Here is a 16,692-nt window from a genome sequence, read left to right as displayed (position 1 = left end):
CGCTCTAAATGCTTGCAATGCTGCTAACTCAAGACTTTATTTAGGTCCAATGCACTTTCTTTAAAGTATACTTACACTTGACAGGGTTCTTAGTACATGTTAGTGAGGATTGCTTTAATCACTGTTTTTTATTTTCTAATGGAGATAAAGTTCACATAACATACAATTTACCATGTAAATTTTACATTTAAAATTTGCATTTTAAAATGTACAGTTAAGTGGCTTTACTATTTTAAAAATACCATGCAACCATTGCTATATCTAATTCCAGAATATTTTTATCACCTCCAAATCCTTCTTTTCCTAATACCTAGTTGCCATGGGAACTTTGATCCTGAAGAAGTTTGCAGGTGGAAAGGTAAAAAGAATACTGCAAGAAAGAGCAGGTTTGAGCTGAGTACCTAGGGGTGGGCATCATGATAAAAGACACACTTTAAAATATTGATGAGAGTTGGCTCTGGGGTGTTGGCAAATAAATATATTTCCAGACTTTCTCAAGAATGTAGGACAGCAATAGTCTGATACTTAAAATAAATGGGATAAGTTGTGTAGTGTTTAAAAAGTTATGTGTCACTGAAAATCACTAAAATGTCAATCCTATTACAAGCTTCCCTTCAAAAGTGTAGCTGGCTCGATTCAGACATTGAGTATTGGATAAGCCTACCCTGGGATGTACCAGCACTACCGGGTAAGTTCTTTTTGTAAGTTCTTCTCCTTAATGGGAATAAAACAAAGAGATGACATTAGAGTTGCCAGGACTTTCATTGGGATAATGGGGACATGCATGTGTAGGCTAGACACCTTATTTGGTAGCTGTGTGTATTAAGAGAGAGAAAAAAAAAAAGAAACTGAAAGGAAAAAAATCAGAAAGATACATTCCCTTAAGTATACTAGCTTGAAATCTGTAAACCAAGTTCCTGATATTCTGACCAAAGGCAGGCACTTTCATCAGACTGAGTAACTACTAATGCACCAACAACAGGACACAGTCAATAAGGTCTTTTGCAAAGAAACTGTCTTAAGCCAAAGGAAACAAGGATTGTTTTCTGTGTTTGTGTGTGTGTGTGTGTGTGTGTGTGCGCGCGCGCGCGTGTGTGATGGAATTTTGCTCTGTTGTCCAGGCTGGAGTTCAATGGCTCGGTCTTGGCTCACTGCAAACTCCACCTCCTAGCTTCAAGCAATTCTCCTGCCTCAGCCTCCCGAGTAGCTGGGATTACAGGCGACCACCACCACACCAGGCTAATTTTGTATTTTTAGTAGAGATGGGGTTTCACCATGTTGGCCAGTCTCAAACTCCTGACCTCAGATGGTAATCCCGCCTCAGCCTCCCAAAGTGCTGGGATTACAGGCGTGAGCCACCGCGCTTGGCCACAGGATTGTTCTAAAATTTAACCTTAGGTTCCTGCATACTGAAGTTTGCCAAAAGGTGGGCTCAAGCTTTGAAGGTGTACAATAGGTGTTTTACTGAGTTCTGATAAACAGAGCTGTAAGCATTTCAGGTGTGGAAATGACGGAAGGAATCCGCCTTGGGTTGTGATTATTTGAACAAAGTAAAATCAACAAACAACACTCAGGCTGTAAGTAAGTTTCCTGCTGTGCCAGTTTTGTAATAAAGGTGCTTTTCTTTTCAGCTGAACTTTCCATTGACTTAAATCATTTATTTCCTTGGAGGTAATTTAAGCACACTGCTAATGAAATAGTTTACTGTGTTTATAGTTTTAAAAAGGAAGAAGTTTGGTAGCACACTGCGTCATTAATTCAAATATGAATATGCCTAAAAATATTCCTAATATTCTGGAACGTCCCTCTGATCCCTCTGATCAGAAGATCTGAAGGGCAGACCTGAATGACCTATAGACTGCTTAGAAAATGAACCAAACAAGGAAAAATCACACAGAGGTAGAAAGGAGTTCTAATTTATTTGGAAACATTTCATTAATCTGCTTGTTAGAACTGTAAGCATCAGTTTGTAACTATAACAGAGAAATAGCTTAATATTAATCTGCGTAACAAATGTCACTTAGAATCAACACTTTTTTCTCTTCTGACCATATAATTATTACAACAAAGCAAGCCTTCAGAATAGGTGACCATGTATCACTTATTAACGGCTAGGAGGGAACTCCTTTTCCAAAGTGGTTCATTCTCTGTTTATTATGGGATCTGAAATTATACCACTGGAGATTTATTTCTTAGATCACGAAGGTCTTTTGTTCATTGACAAGAATACACTTTTAAGTACAAATACCCATGGGATTGGTGGCTCATTAAGTATTATACTATATATGTGTGTGTGTGTGTATTTTATTTTATTTTTTTAATTTTTGAAATGGAGTCTCACTTTGTTGACCAGGCCAGTGTGCAGTGGTGAGATCTCAGCTCACTGCAACCTCTGCCTCCCAGGTTTAAGCGATTTTCCTGCCTCAGCCTCCAGAGTAGCTGGGATTACAGGAGCCCACCAACATATTCAGCTAATTTTTGTATTTTTAGTAGAGACAGGATTTCTCCATGTTAGCCAGGCTGGTCTGGAACTCCTGACCTCAGGTGATCCACCCACCTTGGCCTCCCAAAGTGCTGGGATTACAGGTGTGGACCACCACACCTGGCCTACCCTATGTTTTAACTTGACCACTAGCTGAGGGTATATTGGAGATTTTTTTTTTAATTTATTTTATTTCATTTTATTTTTTAAGATAGAGTCTTGCTCTTTCACCAAGGCTGGAGCACAGTGGCACGATCTCAGCTCACTGCAACCTCTCTGCCTCCCAGGTTCAAGCAATTCTCATGCCTCTGCCTCCCAAGTAGCTGGGATTACAGGCACGCATCACCACACCTGGCTAGGAGATACTGGTTTTGCCTATCATTCCTTTCCAGTAGTGAGATATCCCTTTAAGAAAGTGGATTTCTCCTAATCCAGCTCTGTGCTTTTGGTGGGAGCTGCCAGCTGGAGCATTCTCCTTCCCCACCTTTACTTCTCTCTGCCCTGCCACCCAGTGGTGGCGACAGGACCACAGTTTATCCAACCTTATTTCCTCAGCCCTGGCCACAAAGACTGGTTCATATCCACAGATGGGTACCCAACCTAAGCCAGGACTGAGTTCTTTCTTGCACTTTTTCCAACTAGAGATAGTGGAAAAATGCTTTCTTTCTTCCCTAGAGATTATATGATAAGGAGGGCAGCCCATAGCTGCCTGTGGCCACGTTTTCATTCTCTTCGGACATCTAACCTGAGAGAATGAAGTCTCAATGCAGAGAGAAGCAGAGATGAGTGACACAGTTTCCTGATGGTACTTTAGACCGGAATCCATCTGACTCTAAGGCTAGTGCAATGCTGTCTCTTGGTTTGTTTACATGTGCCAATAAATCACCCTTTCTCCTTAACCTATTATGACCGGAGCATCTGTCATTTGCAAACAGAGGTCTGAGAACCCAAAACAAACATTTTACAAGATAATCAGGGGAGTGGTGGTGTTCTAGGTCCAGAACTATGTGTGTGTGGGTGGGTCAGCCCTAATTGTTCTGTGGTTACACAGGGGTCATTGTGTGTTAAAGTTACTGGACATCTTTTCAGACTTTATTCTGAAGTGAATTGAGAGGCCAAGGTGACCAGGTTTTCTGAGAATGCCAGTTAGTATTATATTATGCTGGGGCCACAATGGCCTTGACAATCTTCCGGACTATTGAATTTGGGTGAGGCTGCAAGGGGCCTATGAAAAAGCAAGAATGTGCTTTTTTTAGGATTTTAGTGCTACGTGTCAGTCAACTGACTCAGTTTCTCCACTAAATAAGAGAAGCAACATGCAAGCCTAAAGAGAATCACTGTTTTGATCCATAATGGATCTTACAGTGACTGGCTTTCTTTACATTTTAAATGTCTATCTGTTCATAAATATCTGTGTTTTTCTATACAGGTAGTTAAAAAAAATAAAGAGAATAAATGGGCAAGAAAGGGTAGGATTTAATGTTCTCTTCTCTCCCCCAAATCCTTTGGATCCTAGGCCCTCAGTATTATTTAAATTTTGCCTTATCAAAATATCCAAGAGACAAATTGTCATTAGACAGTAAATAACATTGAAAAACTGAAACTAACAGGAATTAGATACCTTGCAATTATACTTTTTTTGCACCCAGTTTAAAATGCAGTTGCAAAGTTGAAAGCTTCCCTTAAGTGAGCTGGGGAACTTTCTCCAATGTGCTCTACAATCACTGTCAGTTTCTTCTAATGAAACGAGTGGAAAATCTGGGTGATGCCTCAGAATAAGGACTTTTAAATAGACAATATTCTCTAATGGATTTTATTCTTTTAGGTTTCAATGTTGGTAAAGCAAACTTACGAACTGCCTTTATGTTGCTTTATTGAAAGAAAAAACACTGTGTTTCAAGTTCACAGTGTTACCTGCCATTTGAATCCTGGGAAAGCACTATTCAAAATTGAAAATGAAAACCAAATTCATATGAAAAGCTTTACCATGTAGTCAGGGTGCTGGGAGTGTCTGCTTTTCTGCAACTACCACATCACTTGCTTCCCCCTCCTCCATTTGATTCCACATTGCTCCACTTTTTCCAGAATTACTTATGAGTAATAAAGGAAGCCAGAGTAAGAACAATAACATGTTCCTGGCTTTGCAAGAGTGGCAGACATCAAACGAAGACATTTTTCCCAGGGAACCACAGCTTTGCAAGAGATTCACCAGGAAGTTTGATATTACTGGGACATAGCAGAGGAAATGTCCTGAGTCTCCCAAAGCACTGCTCTAGAGGCTGACTATCCAAGTGTTGCCTGCACAGGTCTAACCTGTGGCAAGGTAATGAACATCTCTAAGCCTCTGCTTAGTATTAGGGAATTTGTAAATGTACTTACCTCAGAAGTTATTCTGAGAGTTAAATAGACATGGAATGCTTAGCAAAATACATGACCCGTAGTACTATATTACATGTTAACTAGTATTCTTGCTAAACTAACAGTCTGAGACTTGGGTTTGTTTGTTTATTGTTTGTTTGTTGCCTAATGGTGTGTTTACAGTTTCTTAGTTGGAGAAGTCTTTTTTTAAAAAATCAAAACCAATGTGGCTATTAACAATTTTCTGAACTACCCAGATTTCATCTTGTGCCAGACTTCCCTGCTTGTTTCTGGTTCATTTGCCTATTTTTTTTTTTTAAGATTCTCTTTTCTTCCCCATGCCCTACTATGTCAGCCTGTGCTTTCAGACAGCTCCATCTTGCTCCAGAGCCCAGTCCCTGCAGGCGCCTGCCTTCCTTCTTAGGCCCTGCCCTCCCCTTATTACCACCAGCTTGTCCGGTGACACTTCTCAGATCTATTTCAGTCCAGCTCTTCAGCCTCAAAGACTCCCTTTACGAGCAAACCGCTTATTCATTCCCTGCCCCTCTCCAGGTGAATGTGAATCCAGCCTGGAGTTAGTAGTTCATGTGCTGTCTCTATTGGTGCCACACAGAGGTCAGGCCAGGCCTATGGCCTCGATTTTTGTTTCGTTGACAATACAACTACATACATCACCCAGTGGACGGGCCAGTGTAGATCTGTCACGTGGTAATACTGACCTCTAGGGGCTGGCTTTCCTTCACATAGAGTGTTTATCTTCTCATTGAGTTCCCGGATTGTGATGGCAGCCTCTTGCTTAGCTGTTGCCAAATCAGTTTGTAACTTTTTCACTTTCTTTTTGTGCTTTAGTTTCTTTAAAAAAAATAATAATAACAGTTTCCATCATGAGGGACAGACACATCAAAGGACTAAAAGGAATTAATGATGTCTGAACTAACACTGCCTTTGAAGTCTGCTTAGATGAAACACTCCCTGTTTATCTAGACTGAGTTCTGTTTGAGGTTTGTGAAACAGTGTATGTGCTCCTGTCAGAGTATTTGAATCCCCAACAAAAAAAGCCCACTGTCTACATCATAGTACCTTTTACCCTCTTGAAGAGTTTTTATCTGGGTCAGAACCCTGTTGCTTATAAAAGAGACAGTTAGAGAAGAACTCTAGTTGCCAGTTGGCATTTACCACTGAGGTACTAATGCCTACTAGTACCAGGGGTTTTTTCCCAATCTGTAAGTAGACTCCTGTGAAATAGTCAGAGCCTTGATTCTAAGTCATTCCCCTCAATACTATAATGGTTTGCTTTCAAACAAACTCTAAAGTGTGTGATGCGACCGCCAAATGCTGATGTTTTCCAATATTTAACATGGAATCCATATGGGGAAAATGTTAAGAAAGGGTCAAGCATAAGAATGGCTTTTAAGCAGTAGTGAACAGGAATGCTTTGCTATAAAATAATTTGATTTATGAGATTCTAAATCTTTGGGAGAACTGCATTAGGAACTTGTTACATAACCAAAGGATTCACCTCGGGACTTCATGACTTGAAAGTTCCTTTTAGGGTTTCAAAGTAGATTTAATTCATTAAAAGTGGGTTTATCTGCAACTTCAGAGAAGCTGTCTGTTGTGTAAAGTGCTGCATTTGCACTTTCGTGTTGCCTATGTGTAGCTACCTTTCCATTGAAAAGCTCACCTTGCCAAGTCTTTGTGGGCTGGTAATTAGGAAGCCCAGAAAATAATCTACCAACATTTCTTATCAGACATACATCTTGAGATAGGAAAGGGATGGTTTTTGCCACTAGGGAAGGTCTATGAAGGCAGTATACTCAGACAACAGGAAACCACTCTTCTCTTTGAGAGTAAACATCAGTAAAATCAATTTATCAAAAAATGGGCTTAAGTAGAAACAGGGCTCTCATTTCAAAACCCTTCATTTCACTTTCTGCTTTGCTGCCAGTACAACTATATATGTCGCCCAGAGGATTTATGAGAGCTAAACTTTTGAGAGATCATCCAGATCAGGTTATCTTCCAGACCCAAAACAAGATCAGGACTTCACTAAAGCTTAGTTAATGGCATAAACACGGCTAAAAGAAATATGTTACTCAAAGGGGAACGGTAGTCACGGAACTTCTTTACAGGGAGTTGGAGGGTAGAATTTGGCAGGGTTCAGCCAGCACAATCCAGGTGACAGGTGCCCTGAACCACAACCCAAATGCCTGGTTTCATGGCAGTACTTGTAAAGAGGTAGTACTAATTATTAGGAGGCATCCACTCTGGGTGTCAGGCACAGTGCTGGCCAGCTGTTGAAACACGAAGGCTGATAAGGTCTCTGCCTCCAAGCCATGAAGACCTTCTAATTCCCCTCTTCTGAGCCTCTATTTATTAAAAGCCTTCGTAATTTGGCTTGTCATATAGATTAGTTCAGGAGAGACTGAGCTGACCAAGAAATATGTCTGGGTATTTGACCTGGACAACTGTATTTCTCAATTATTAAGCTGGCATATTAACATATACTTCTGTCTCTTGTGAGTTGGTTTGGGTCAGCTTGTTCATGAGGACCTCATCTATCCCAGGCCTGTGGTGACAGCACCTTGTGAGGCCCTGGATGGTCACCATTGACCTTTTCTACTCAAAACTGTTTCATGCTCAAATTCCTACACTTTCTTTTTACCATTTAGAACTTCGGGGATACAGAGTAGGAGGAAGGGCGCAGAAATGAAAATTGGGAAAGTGGAGAGAATGAGGTTCTGAAAGTGGAGAGAATGAGGGAAAATAAGGCAAGACAAATTGTGAAGGGAGTGCAAGAAAGTGTCCAGAGAGAACTAACAATGATACACATGCTGAAATATTAAGGACTAGGTGTGCTGTGAGAGCAAGTTGCACTGAAATGCATAAATAAGACAGTTTGATAGAGAAACCATAGATACACGATAAACCAAAGATGGTAAAATGTTCCCTGTAGAATCTAATTGTTGACTTATATGGTGTTTACTATATAATTATTTCAACTTTTTTGTATGTTTGCAATTTTTCATTATAAGATATTGGGGGAGAAAGAACTGAAGATTTAGCTTCCTTACATTGCCCCTCCCTTAATTCTTAATAAATGGTATTCAAATTCTCAAATCATGTCACAACTCTTCATATGCAGATATTTATTTTTTTCTAGAAACTTTTCTCAAAGTATGCATTGACAGTAAATAAACACAAGAAAAAATAAATGCAGTGAGGTGAGAATTAGTGAACAGTCACTAGGAGCTGGCATGGTGTCTGTCACTAAGAAAAAGTCTTACCAAGTTACATTTTCTTTTTTTTGAGACAGAGTTTTGCTCTTGTTACTCAGGCTGGAGTGCAATGGCATGATCTCGGCTCACTGCAACCTCCGCCTCCTGGGTTCAGGCAATTCTCCTGCCTCGGCCTCCTGAGTAGTTGGGATTACAGGCACGCACCACCATACCCAGCTAATTTTTTGTATTTTTAGTAGAGACGGGGTTTCACCATGTTGACCAGGATGGTCTCGATCTCTTGACCTCATGATCCACCTGCTTCAGCTTCCCAAAGTGCTGGGATTACAGGCATGAGCCACCGCGCCCAGCTACGTTTTCGTTTTGATGGAATAACTTGATGGCTAGAATGCGGGAACTCAGTGGACAGACACAGGGTTTCTCAATATCAGTTAAGAATTTCAGCTTTCTAGGTACAAATTTTAACTCCTTTTAAAAAAATATGCAATTCCAGACCACTTTGCCCTCTGTCTTTTATGGTAACTGTATGTTCTGTCCCTGTATATTTACCTTATTATCTGAGAAAGAAATTAAGACTATGTAGTTTGGAGAAGACATTACATATACAGGGCAGTCACGGCAGTTGACTTTAGTTACCTAAGGGACTATTCAAGAGGAGAGGAAGCTGAGTCCAACAATGTTGTTCTCAAGATACCATGAAGAACAGTGGGTAGAAACCATGAGGAGGCAGATGCTGGCACAATATGAGAAAGCACCTCCAACCACCAGAGCTGCATCCAGAACAGGACAGGATGCATCCTGGCAAAGACCTTCTGCTCTGGGAAGGATGAAGCAGGGACCAGATGGATATCTTCAGGCAGGCCCCTAGTGACCTGTGGGACCTGGGTTGAGAGGTCATTGGAAGTTCGACCTCCCTCAACTCTTTCCACTTCTGGCTTTCTCCAGCTCCCCAGGGGCACAGCACATAAGTGAATGGACATCTCAGCTCTCAAAGCCTCCAGGGTTGGTACAGCTGGTACACTTTAAAGATAATTCTGGTATTTGTGAGAAGTTGGATAAGAAGGCCAAGAAAGCCTGTGGGTCCCTTAGAATTCAAGAATAATGTGACTCAAAATGTATGAACTTTATTATTTAGCTATAAGAGTGGAAAATGAAATTTAAATTAAAAATTGGATAAAAGACCTAGATTGGTTGTCTAAGGTTTCTATTGAGAACTTTTGATTACTCAGACACATTTTAAAATAGTTCAACATCTTCATCTTTTTTTTTCTTTTCTCCAGAAAGAACTCTGTATGCTATTAATTCATAGCTTTAACCAAGCCCTTTGGGCATTTCAAATAATTCAATTTGCCAACATGTTTTTTTATTAGTCATAGACATCAAATGATTTCAGCAACAATAATATTTTCCTTGCCATTTGGCGTTCACTAGTCAGGCAACCCAAATGTTGTATTTGAATCTAATGCAATCTGTTATGGTCTCCTTAGTAACTAGGAATTCTCTTTGGTAATTACTGAAAGGATAGGAAGGCTTTATAGCTTGGAGGTAAATTCCTATTACTGTGCTCTTTTCCTACTTCTCCTACTGGGTGGAAAGAGGGAGGAAATCATGTATTTGTGCAATGTTTTGAAAAGGAAATATCTATTCGTATCATATTGCTGAATGGCTTGCATTATTCCAGTCAATGAGAATTAGAAATAACCAGGGAACTATTCACAGAAGATCGTCAGCACAAAGTTGCCAGCACTGTTTAAAATTTCTGGGTATTTCCACATACTTTAAACTGTGGCATTACCCAATTGCCTGGCCCATGACATTTCTAAGCCTTAGATTCATGTCCTAGGACTACTGTGGGAACCCAAGGACGTAACATAGAAATGACAGTACCCGGCACCACGCATGCTGTGTGGGAGTTATGTCTTTCTGGTTTTGTCATTACTCTTAAAACACATAAGAGAAAGTTTCGATTCTTCACTAAAACACTAAGTTTCTTTTCTAAGCACCTTTTCTAAGGATACTTCAGTGTTTTAGTGAAGAGTTGAAACTTTACATAGAACAAAATGGGAGTTGTCACACTTTACAGAAAACAAAATTTGTACTTTATTGAAAGCAGGACATTTCCTTTCTTCTTTTTCTTTTTAGAAATTAAGTTTTCTGAATGATTGCATTGATTTCCTCCTCACTTTGGATGGGTGGACAAAACTTAACTTAATGGTCTGAAAACAGACATGCAAATAGCCTTGATTCAATCTCTTGCCAGAGCTGGCCCGGTGCCTGGGCAAAGTCAGTGGCTGCCTGCGTGTAATGATGTGAGGAGCACTCCAAGGCACTGCCTCTGGCTCCTCACAGCAGCTCTCTCTTGAGCCTGCCAGGGCAGAGCTTCCTCCCCCTTTGAACTCTACTCTGTCCATCCCGGCCTCCTTCTCTTAGCCTGTATAACAAAGGGGTTTTGTCTTCAGCGGCCCACTAAGAAAATGCTCTCTACGGAGGACATAAAAGAGAATTTGGTTTGAATACAGAAGGTATAGATAGGTTCTTCCTTGCATTTCTCTTCTAATAGCCAGTCAATAATAATGAGACTTATAATAGTGATAGAATTTGGATACAACTTGTCTTTAAAAGTCAATTTTAAATGTTTTGTATTTATAATACCCTCAGGAGAATATTTTAAAGTCTAAGGATGTCAAATATGTGTCATTTATGTTCCTTTTCAGTCCATGGCAAGCCTTTGATTTGGGGATTCTTTCACCCTGTGTTGCTCCCCTGGATTCACAGCCCTTTAGCCACACTTTCAGCAGCCACTGCCCATTGATGAAACCTAATTCATCCGTGTTTGTAACTCTCTATGTAGACAAGAAGGTTGAGCTGCCAGAGAGTTCAAGTGGACCTCATCCTTGTTGTACAGTGAGTAGACAGCTAAATGAACTTGAACCACGGTCTTTCTATTTCAGATGTTGATTTTTCTTTCCAATGACAACATGAGTCTACGCTAATCAATAGCACCATTAGGTTTTTTAAAGTTACTTCAAGATAACCTAGAAAGGCAATGTGATGATTTGGTTGTAAAAATTTAGCACTGAAGTGTGCTGATGAAGTGTGATGGCATTTATTGCGTGGGCTGCCGTGATATCTCTAGAGAACCTGGGAAATTAAGGGAAGATTTGATGAACCCAGCTAAGGGCACTGTGAGCCAGGCATTGTTCTTTCCCCTTGCTCTCTCTCCTCAGAGGATCCTGAATTGCTTCTGGTTATTGTGACCATTCCGTTGAATCATCTTAAGTGAAAAAGAATGGATCGGATGAACTTTTCTTACAAATGCCTTGAGTAAAAAACAATTACAAATACAAGGCGTAACTCTTTCTTATTTAATTTGATAAAGTTTTGGGGAGCTAGTTGATACACAGACCCTTAGGACTCACCCTAACCTTGACCCAGAGCCTGACCCCACGTGACCACTGGTAGATTCTTGATGACCAAGAGAGTCAGAGCTTGGAAATCAAAACTAACACCTTTCGGTTCTTTGCAGTAGCCCTCCCGTTTGAGTCCCAACTCACCTTATTTTATGTTGCAAAATGCTATAGAAATATATTTTAGTTACCCCTGAAACTCAATAGGTTTGGGATTTATAATAAAAAGAAAATGAAATCCCAGTAATTCAGCAAACAACCTGAGTCACTATAGGGGAGGAATTTGCCTATAGTTGGAGCCAACTCTCAGTTCCTTCCCTCTGTGGGATAAATAGTTATTAGAGACAGAAGTGGCATTTGCCAGTAGATGTTCTGCTTTCCAGGATGCCTGTATGTGTTTATTGAAGAGAAACTACAAATTAATATAAGATGAAGAGATAACCTTCCACTTGGGGTGAATTCCAGTGATAAGATAGAACTTTCTAATAGTAGGGTTGTCAAAAACTTGTCATGTTTTGCTGTAAAATGCGGTGCGCTTCCCTCCCCTGCATGTGGTAGACAGGCCATTGCTGGGAGTGTTCCAGAGAGATGCTAACAGTTATTGGCCACCTCTAATATGCCAGGCATCATTCTGAGAACGTTATATGTACTACTTATTTCTTTCTTTTCTTTTTTTTTTTGAGACGGAGTTTTCCTCTTACTGCCCAGGCCGGAGTGTAGTGGCGTGATCTCGGCTCACTGCAACCTCCGCCTCCCGGGTTGAAGTGATTATCCTGCTTCAGCCTCCTAAGTAGCTGGGACTACAGGCACCAGCCATCGCCCCCAGCTAATTTTTTGTATTTTTAATAGAGATGGGGGTTTCACTATGTTTGGACAGGCTGGTCTCAAACTCCTGACCTCAGGTGATCCACCTGCCTTGGCCTCCCAAAGTGCTGGGATTACAGGCGTGAGCCGCCGCACCCAGCCTCATTTCATTTTTGTAGCAAGCTGACGAAGTAGAAGTATTATAAATACTATTTTTAGATGCAAATACTGAGACACAGAAAGGTTTAAGTATCTTGGCCAAGGTAAAACAATGAGTCACAATTTAAATCTCTGAGGTCTATCTCTAGACTTTGCCTTCTATCACTATGCTGTGCATGCCTCAGTGTCTTACCTAGTGTTTTACATTGTGGGGAGTTTTGATAAGTGGGCATTTTAGATTCTATTTTTTTTTTTTTGGACAGAGTCTTTCTCTGTGACTACAGGTGCCCCCCCCACCACACCCAGCTAATTTTTGTATTTTTTGGTAGAGACGGGGTTTCACCATGTTGCCCAGGCTGGTCTCAAACTCTTGACCTCAAGTGATCTACCTGCCTTGCCTTCTTAAAGTAATGGGATTACAGGCGTGAATCACCACACTCGACCAGGGCATTTCAGATTCTATAAACCTATTTTAAAGCAAGTGAAAGCAGTGTCTAACCTCTGACCGTGAAGTCTTAAAGATGTGGACTTGACCACTCAGCATGAATTAGAGTCAGATGGAATCATCAAATCTTGGATGACAGAATTGTATGCCCTCTTAGAGGACAAACTGTCCAGCATTTTGAAGATAGAAAAGTAGAAACAGCAAAAATGAAATCATTTTACAAAATGCATTAATATAAAGCTGCAAGAGGCAGAACTCAGAGCCAGGTTTTTTGATTCCTTGTCTGATTGCCCCTTCCCTGACCCCATGTTATGCTGCTCCTTGGCCATAAGAACTGAAGAGCAATGGGATGGGTATGTCATGGGAATCTGAAGTGGGACCTAAGATTCCTCAAGTGTAAGGTTCCAGTATCAGAAGCAGCAGGACTTTTTGGCAGGTAGTTTTCACCAGGGAGGACTGGAATCAGGTCCTTTTATGTAGTATATATGGACAGGGAGAAAGGTCCAGGAAATTGATAGAATGGTCTAGGCAAATAAGATCTTGCTATCTTGAAAAAAAAATGAATCAATGTCTATTACCAAACCTGTTTTCATAGAGCATTATGCTATATGCCATATTCAAATGTCAAAAAAAAAAACCCAACCCATTTCTGAGATTAACAAGGTTCTACTTGCAGGTTCTTTCCTTTGGGTAATGCTGCTGCATCTTTTTACCCAGTAAACATCAATGAAGTTGATAATCAAGATTTTTGAGAAGGAAAGAACCTATCATTCAATAAACAAGTTTTCATATTACTGGCTGAGCAGAGCAAAGAACAAAACTGAGAGCTCAAGCAGGTCATGCAAAGAGAAAACGTAGACCAAGGAGATCTGGTAAAGCCAGATCTCCTCTTGGGTCTTACAATCTCAAATCACACCCTGAGAACAGAGAGGGAGGTACACTGTCACACCTAGAAGTGCCTGTCAGGAAGCTGTTTTCCAGTCCAATTCCCCCTGGGGACAGAAAGCACCAAAGGGCCAAAGCTATATATGAAGCAATTTCAGTTTCTCAGCCCCACCTCTACAGTTGTTGGTATAATATCATTAGCAAATATCTGTAAGAAGTGACGTGGGTGGAAGAGCACACAAACCAGAGAGGATAAAATTTACAAGTGGTGAGAGAGAATTCTTCTCACATAATTACAAAAATAATGAAGAGCAATAACTTTGTAATCGGCCAAGATACTTTGCTTTTTCTGTGTCCAGCACTCCCTTTGAACTTGACTGAAGCTGTCTTCCGGAAGAAAATTAACAGCTATTGGCCATCTGTGACTTATCTGGGATCAAAAAAGCACAGGCATGTGTTCAAGGACTGGAAAATTGAAGTATTGAAACACTAAGGTACTTAATTCACCTTTAGGGTTTTTGGTGTAGTAAGGAAAACCTAATTAAATTAACTTTCCCAGTGAATATTCTTCTCCTTTACAAACCCCATTCTGCCCTGAAAGCAGTGAAATTACATGGGATACAGGTACAGCGAAGTACAAGAGCTGGCCTTAAAACAACTTCCACGTGATAAAGCAACCAAAGCAGAGAAAAGGAAAATTATTAGAAGAGGAGAAAAGATGCTTATAATAGCATGAAATAGCTTTGCACACTGTACAGGAGAAACTAGAGAAAACAGCCAAGTGGGAGGTTTTCTGTGATATGCATTATTTTCCCATAATATACTATATTTTTAAAAACTGAGGCTTTCTTATGGCAGAGTTAATTTAGACATTTACAGAAGAAATGTCTAGGTTTAATGTGAAATGGACATGATCTCATATAAACATGTGTTTTCTGTGTTAAAAGTAAAGGAGTATGTGGGTGAATGTTTTGAAAACTGCTGAGTTGCATGGTGTTAGTTAATAGTGTTACTGATATTAATACTTTAGAATCTTTATGTTTACAAATAGAACTTCTGAGAAAGTGATTGATTCTTGGCAATGAATCATGTGAGCACATGACTTCACAATATTATCTGTAAGTTGAATATTATATAGCTGTAATTAAATGAGTCGATACTTTAATTTTTCAATTGCTTTCATCTAGTATGCATCTGGAAACAAAAAAATGGTTTTGTAGAGGCAAGAATCTCAAGCTAAGTTTTTCCCCAAGAAAATGTAAAATTTTCCATCAGCTTCATTAGAAGCAATGTTTGACAGTTAATTTGACTAAGGACATTAAATGCTTATGGAAAAATTACTAAAAATTAAAGCATCAAACTTGGCTCCTGGCTCAAGATGTGGTTTTCCTTTTTGACTCTTTTACATGAAAGGGAATATTCACTAGAATATCAAATTGACTGGGAAATGTAAGAAGTGAGAATAAGTTGATGAAGCAGAGGTTTTCTTCCTTGGCATACTCATAACCACAGAACCGGTGCTATGTGGTCTGCACATACTGAGAACAACAACTTTTATCTAGAACCGCAGACAACGTTCAACAGTTTAGTTGTTATTGCTACCCTGAAAGCTCTCTGTTCTTGAATTTCCTCTTCTCAGTTCCTTCTCAGTTATTGACTGTAACACAGGGAGCACAATAATATAAGAAAAGGCTCATCGGGGAGGCAAGTGCCACTACAATTCTGTCCTGTTCTTTAATTAGAGAAACCAAGTTCCTCAGGGTACTATAGGCACAAAGCAATGAAAGGAGTTGATCTTCAAATAAAACATATGGTCTTGACAACGATAGATATAACCCAGTGATGAAAGCTGAACTACTTCAAGTTTATTTAGCTACAAGACAAGGTCACTTTGGGGGTCTCATTGCAAACGTATTTTATAGTCCTTCCCAATTCTGTCCATAGTCTTACGATTTTATGAATGTATATTAAAGATATTTGATCTAGTATGGATGACACTGTAGTCTGTGTCCATTTGATGATGAGAAAACCATGTTTCCAATAATGAAACAAAATTACGCCTTATTTTTCTGAATTAAAACCTTAGAGTCTAACAGTCTGACAATCATTAGCTTAACTTCTCCCTTCAGCCTTTTTGTAGCTCCTGTCCTTGACCATTAGGGAAATCTGCACCCTAAACTTTTAAAGGTGATTTAAAAAAATCTGAAATACCACAGCTGAAAACTTCTTTACTGAAAGGTATCAGTCCTGGTCTGTGGAATAGTTGAGCACTTGGGGAAATGATCTGAACTTTAAGCAGTATTAGCACTCTAAATCAAGTTTCGTTTCTCATACTCAACATTTCATCTGTGACTTTATTTATTTATTTATTTATTTATTTTTATCCTCCCCTCTTTAGAGAAGCTTTTTGTTCATGTTATAAAGCCATGTTTCACAGGTGGAGAGACAAGAATATTTGGATTTTATATAGTTATTTCTAATAGTCCTTAGAACAAAAGTTTAATTTCAGAGTGTGATGTTGCAAGTGAATTGGGTTATATGTTTGCAAGGTGAGGTTGCCAAAACATGACCCAATCAAAGAAGCACTTGATACTTGTAAATAGCATGTAAACAGTGAGAGAGGGAAAGGTGTGGTGGTAATGTGAACTTTTACTATGGAGATATTAGTAAGTTTCATATTGCATATTTTAACAAGTCTAAACAATGTCCTTGCTCTAAAACAAATCATCACATACAGATTATTCTTTGGTTTTGTTGGCTTCAAGGACTCTCTGGTTAATTTACTCGTCAGCACAATGTCTTACCTAATTCCATTACAAATCTAACACTGAAAAGATAGCACATGAATCTGAACTCCCAAGCAAGGATCTTCAAGTAGATCTCAATATCCTTTCTGGTAGCCCACTAAGCCTG

The 16,692-nt window shown here is 39.7% G+C and overlaps 1 protein-coding gene across 1 annotated transcript in view; it reads right to left on the bottom strand.

Annotated features, from left to right (window-relative positions):
- CCDC192 (coiled-coil domain containing 192) overlaps positions 1-16,692 on the bottom strand; it is a 211,684-nt gene that overhangs the window by 57,102 nt on the left and 137,890 nt on the right. Inside the window, exon 6 of the mRNA XM_064366283.1 lies at positions 5,560-5,692. Within this exon, the coding sequence (XP_064222353.1) occupies positions 5,560-5,692 (133 nt within the window). The remainder of the gene's footprint in view (positions 1-5,559; positions 5,693-16,692) is intronic.

Source organism: Aotus nancymaae, unplaced genomic scaffold, assembly GCF_030222135.1.
Source record: "Aotus nancymaae isolate 86718 unplaced genomic scaffold, 86718_ANA_hifiasm-v0.15.2.pri h1tg000064l_1, whole genome shotgun sequence".
Lineage (NCBI taxonomy): Eukaryota > Metazoa > Chordata > Mammalia > Primates > Aotidae > Aotus > Aotus nancymaae.
Note: the sequence above shows the minus strand (reverse complement) of the source record. Positions and strands in the feature narration are given on the sequence as shown.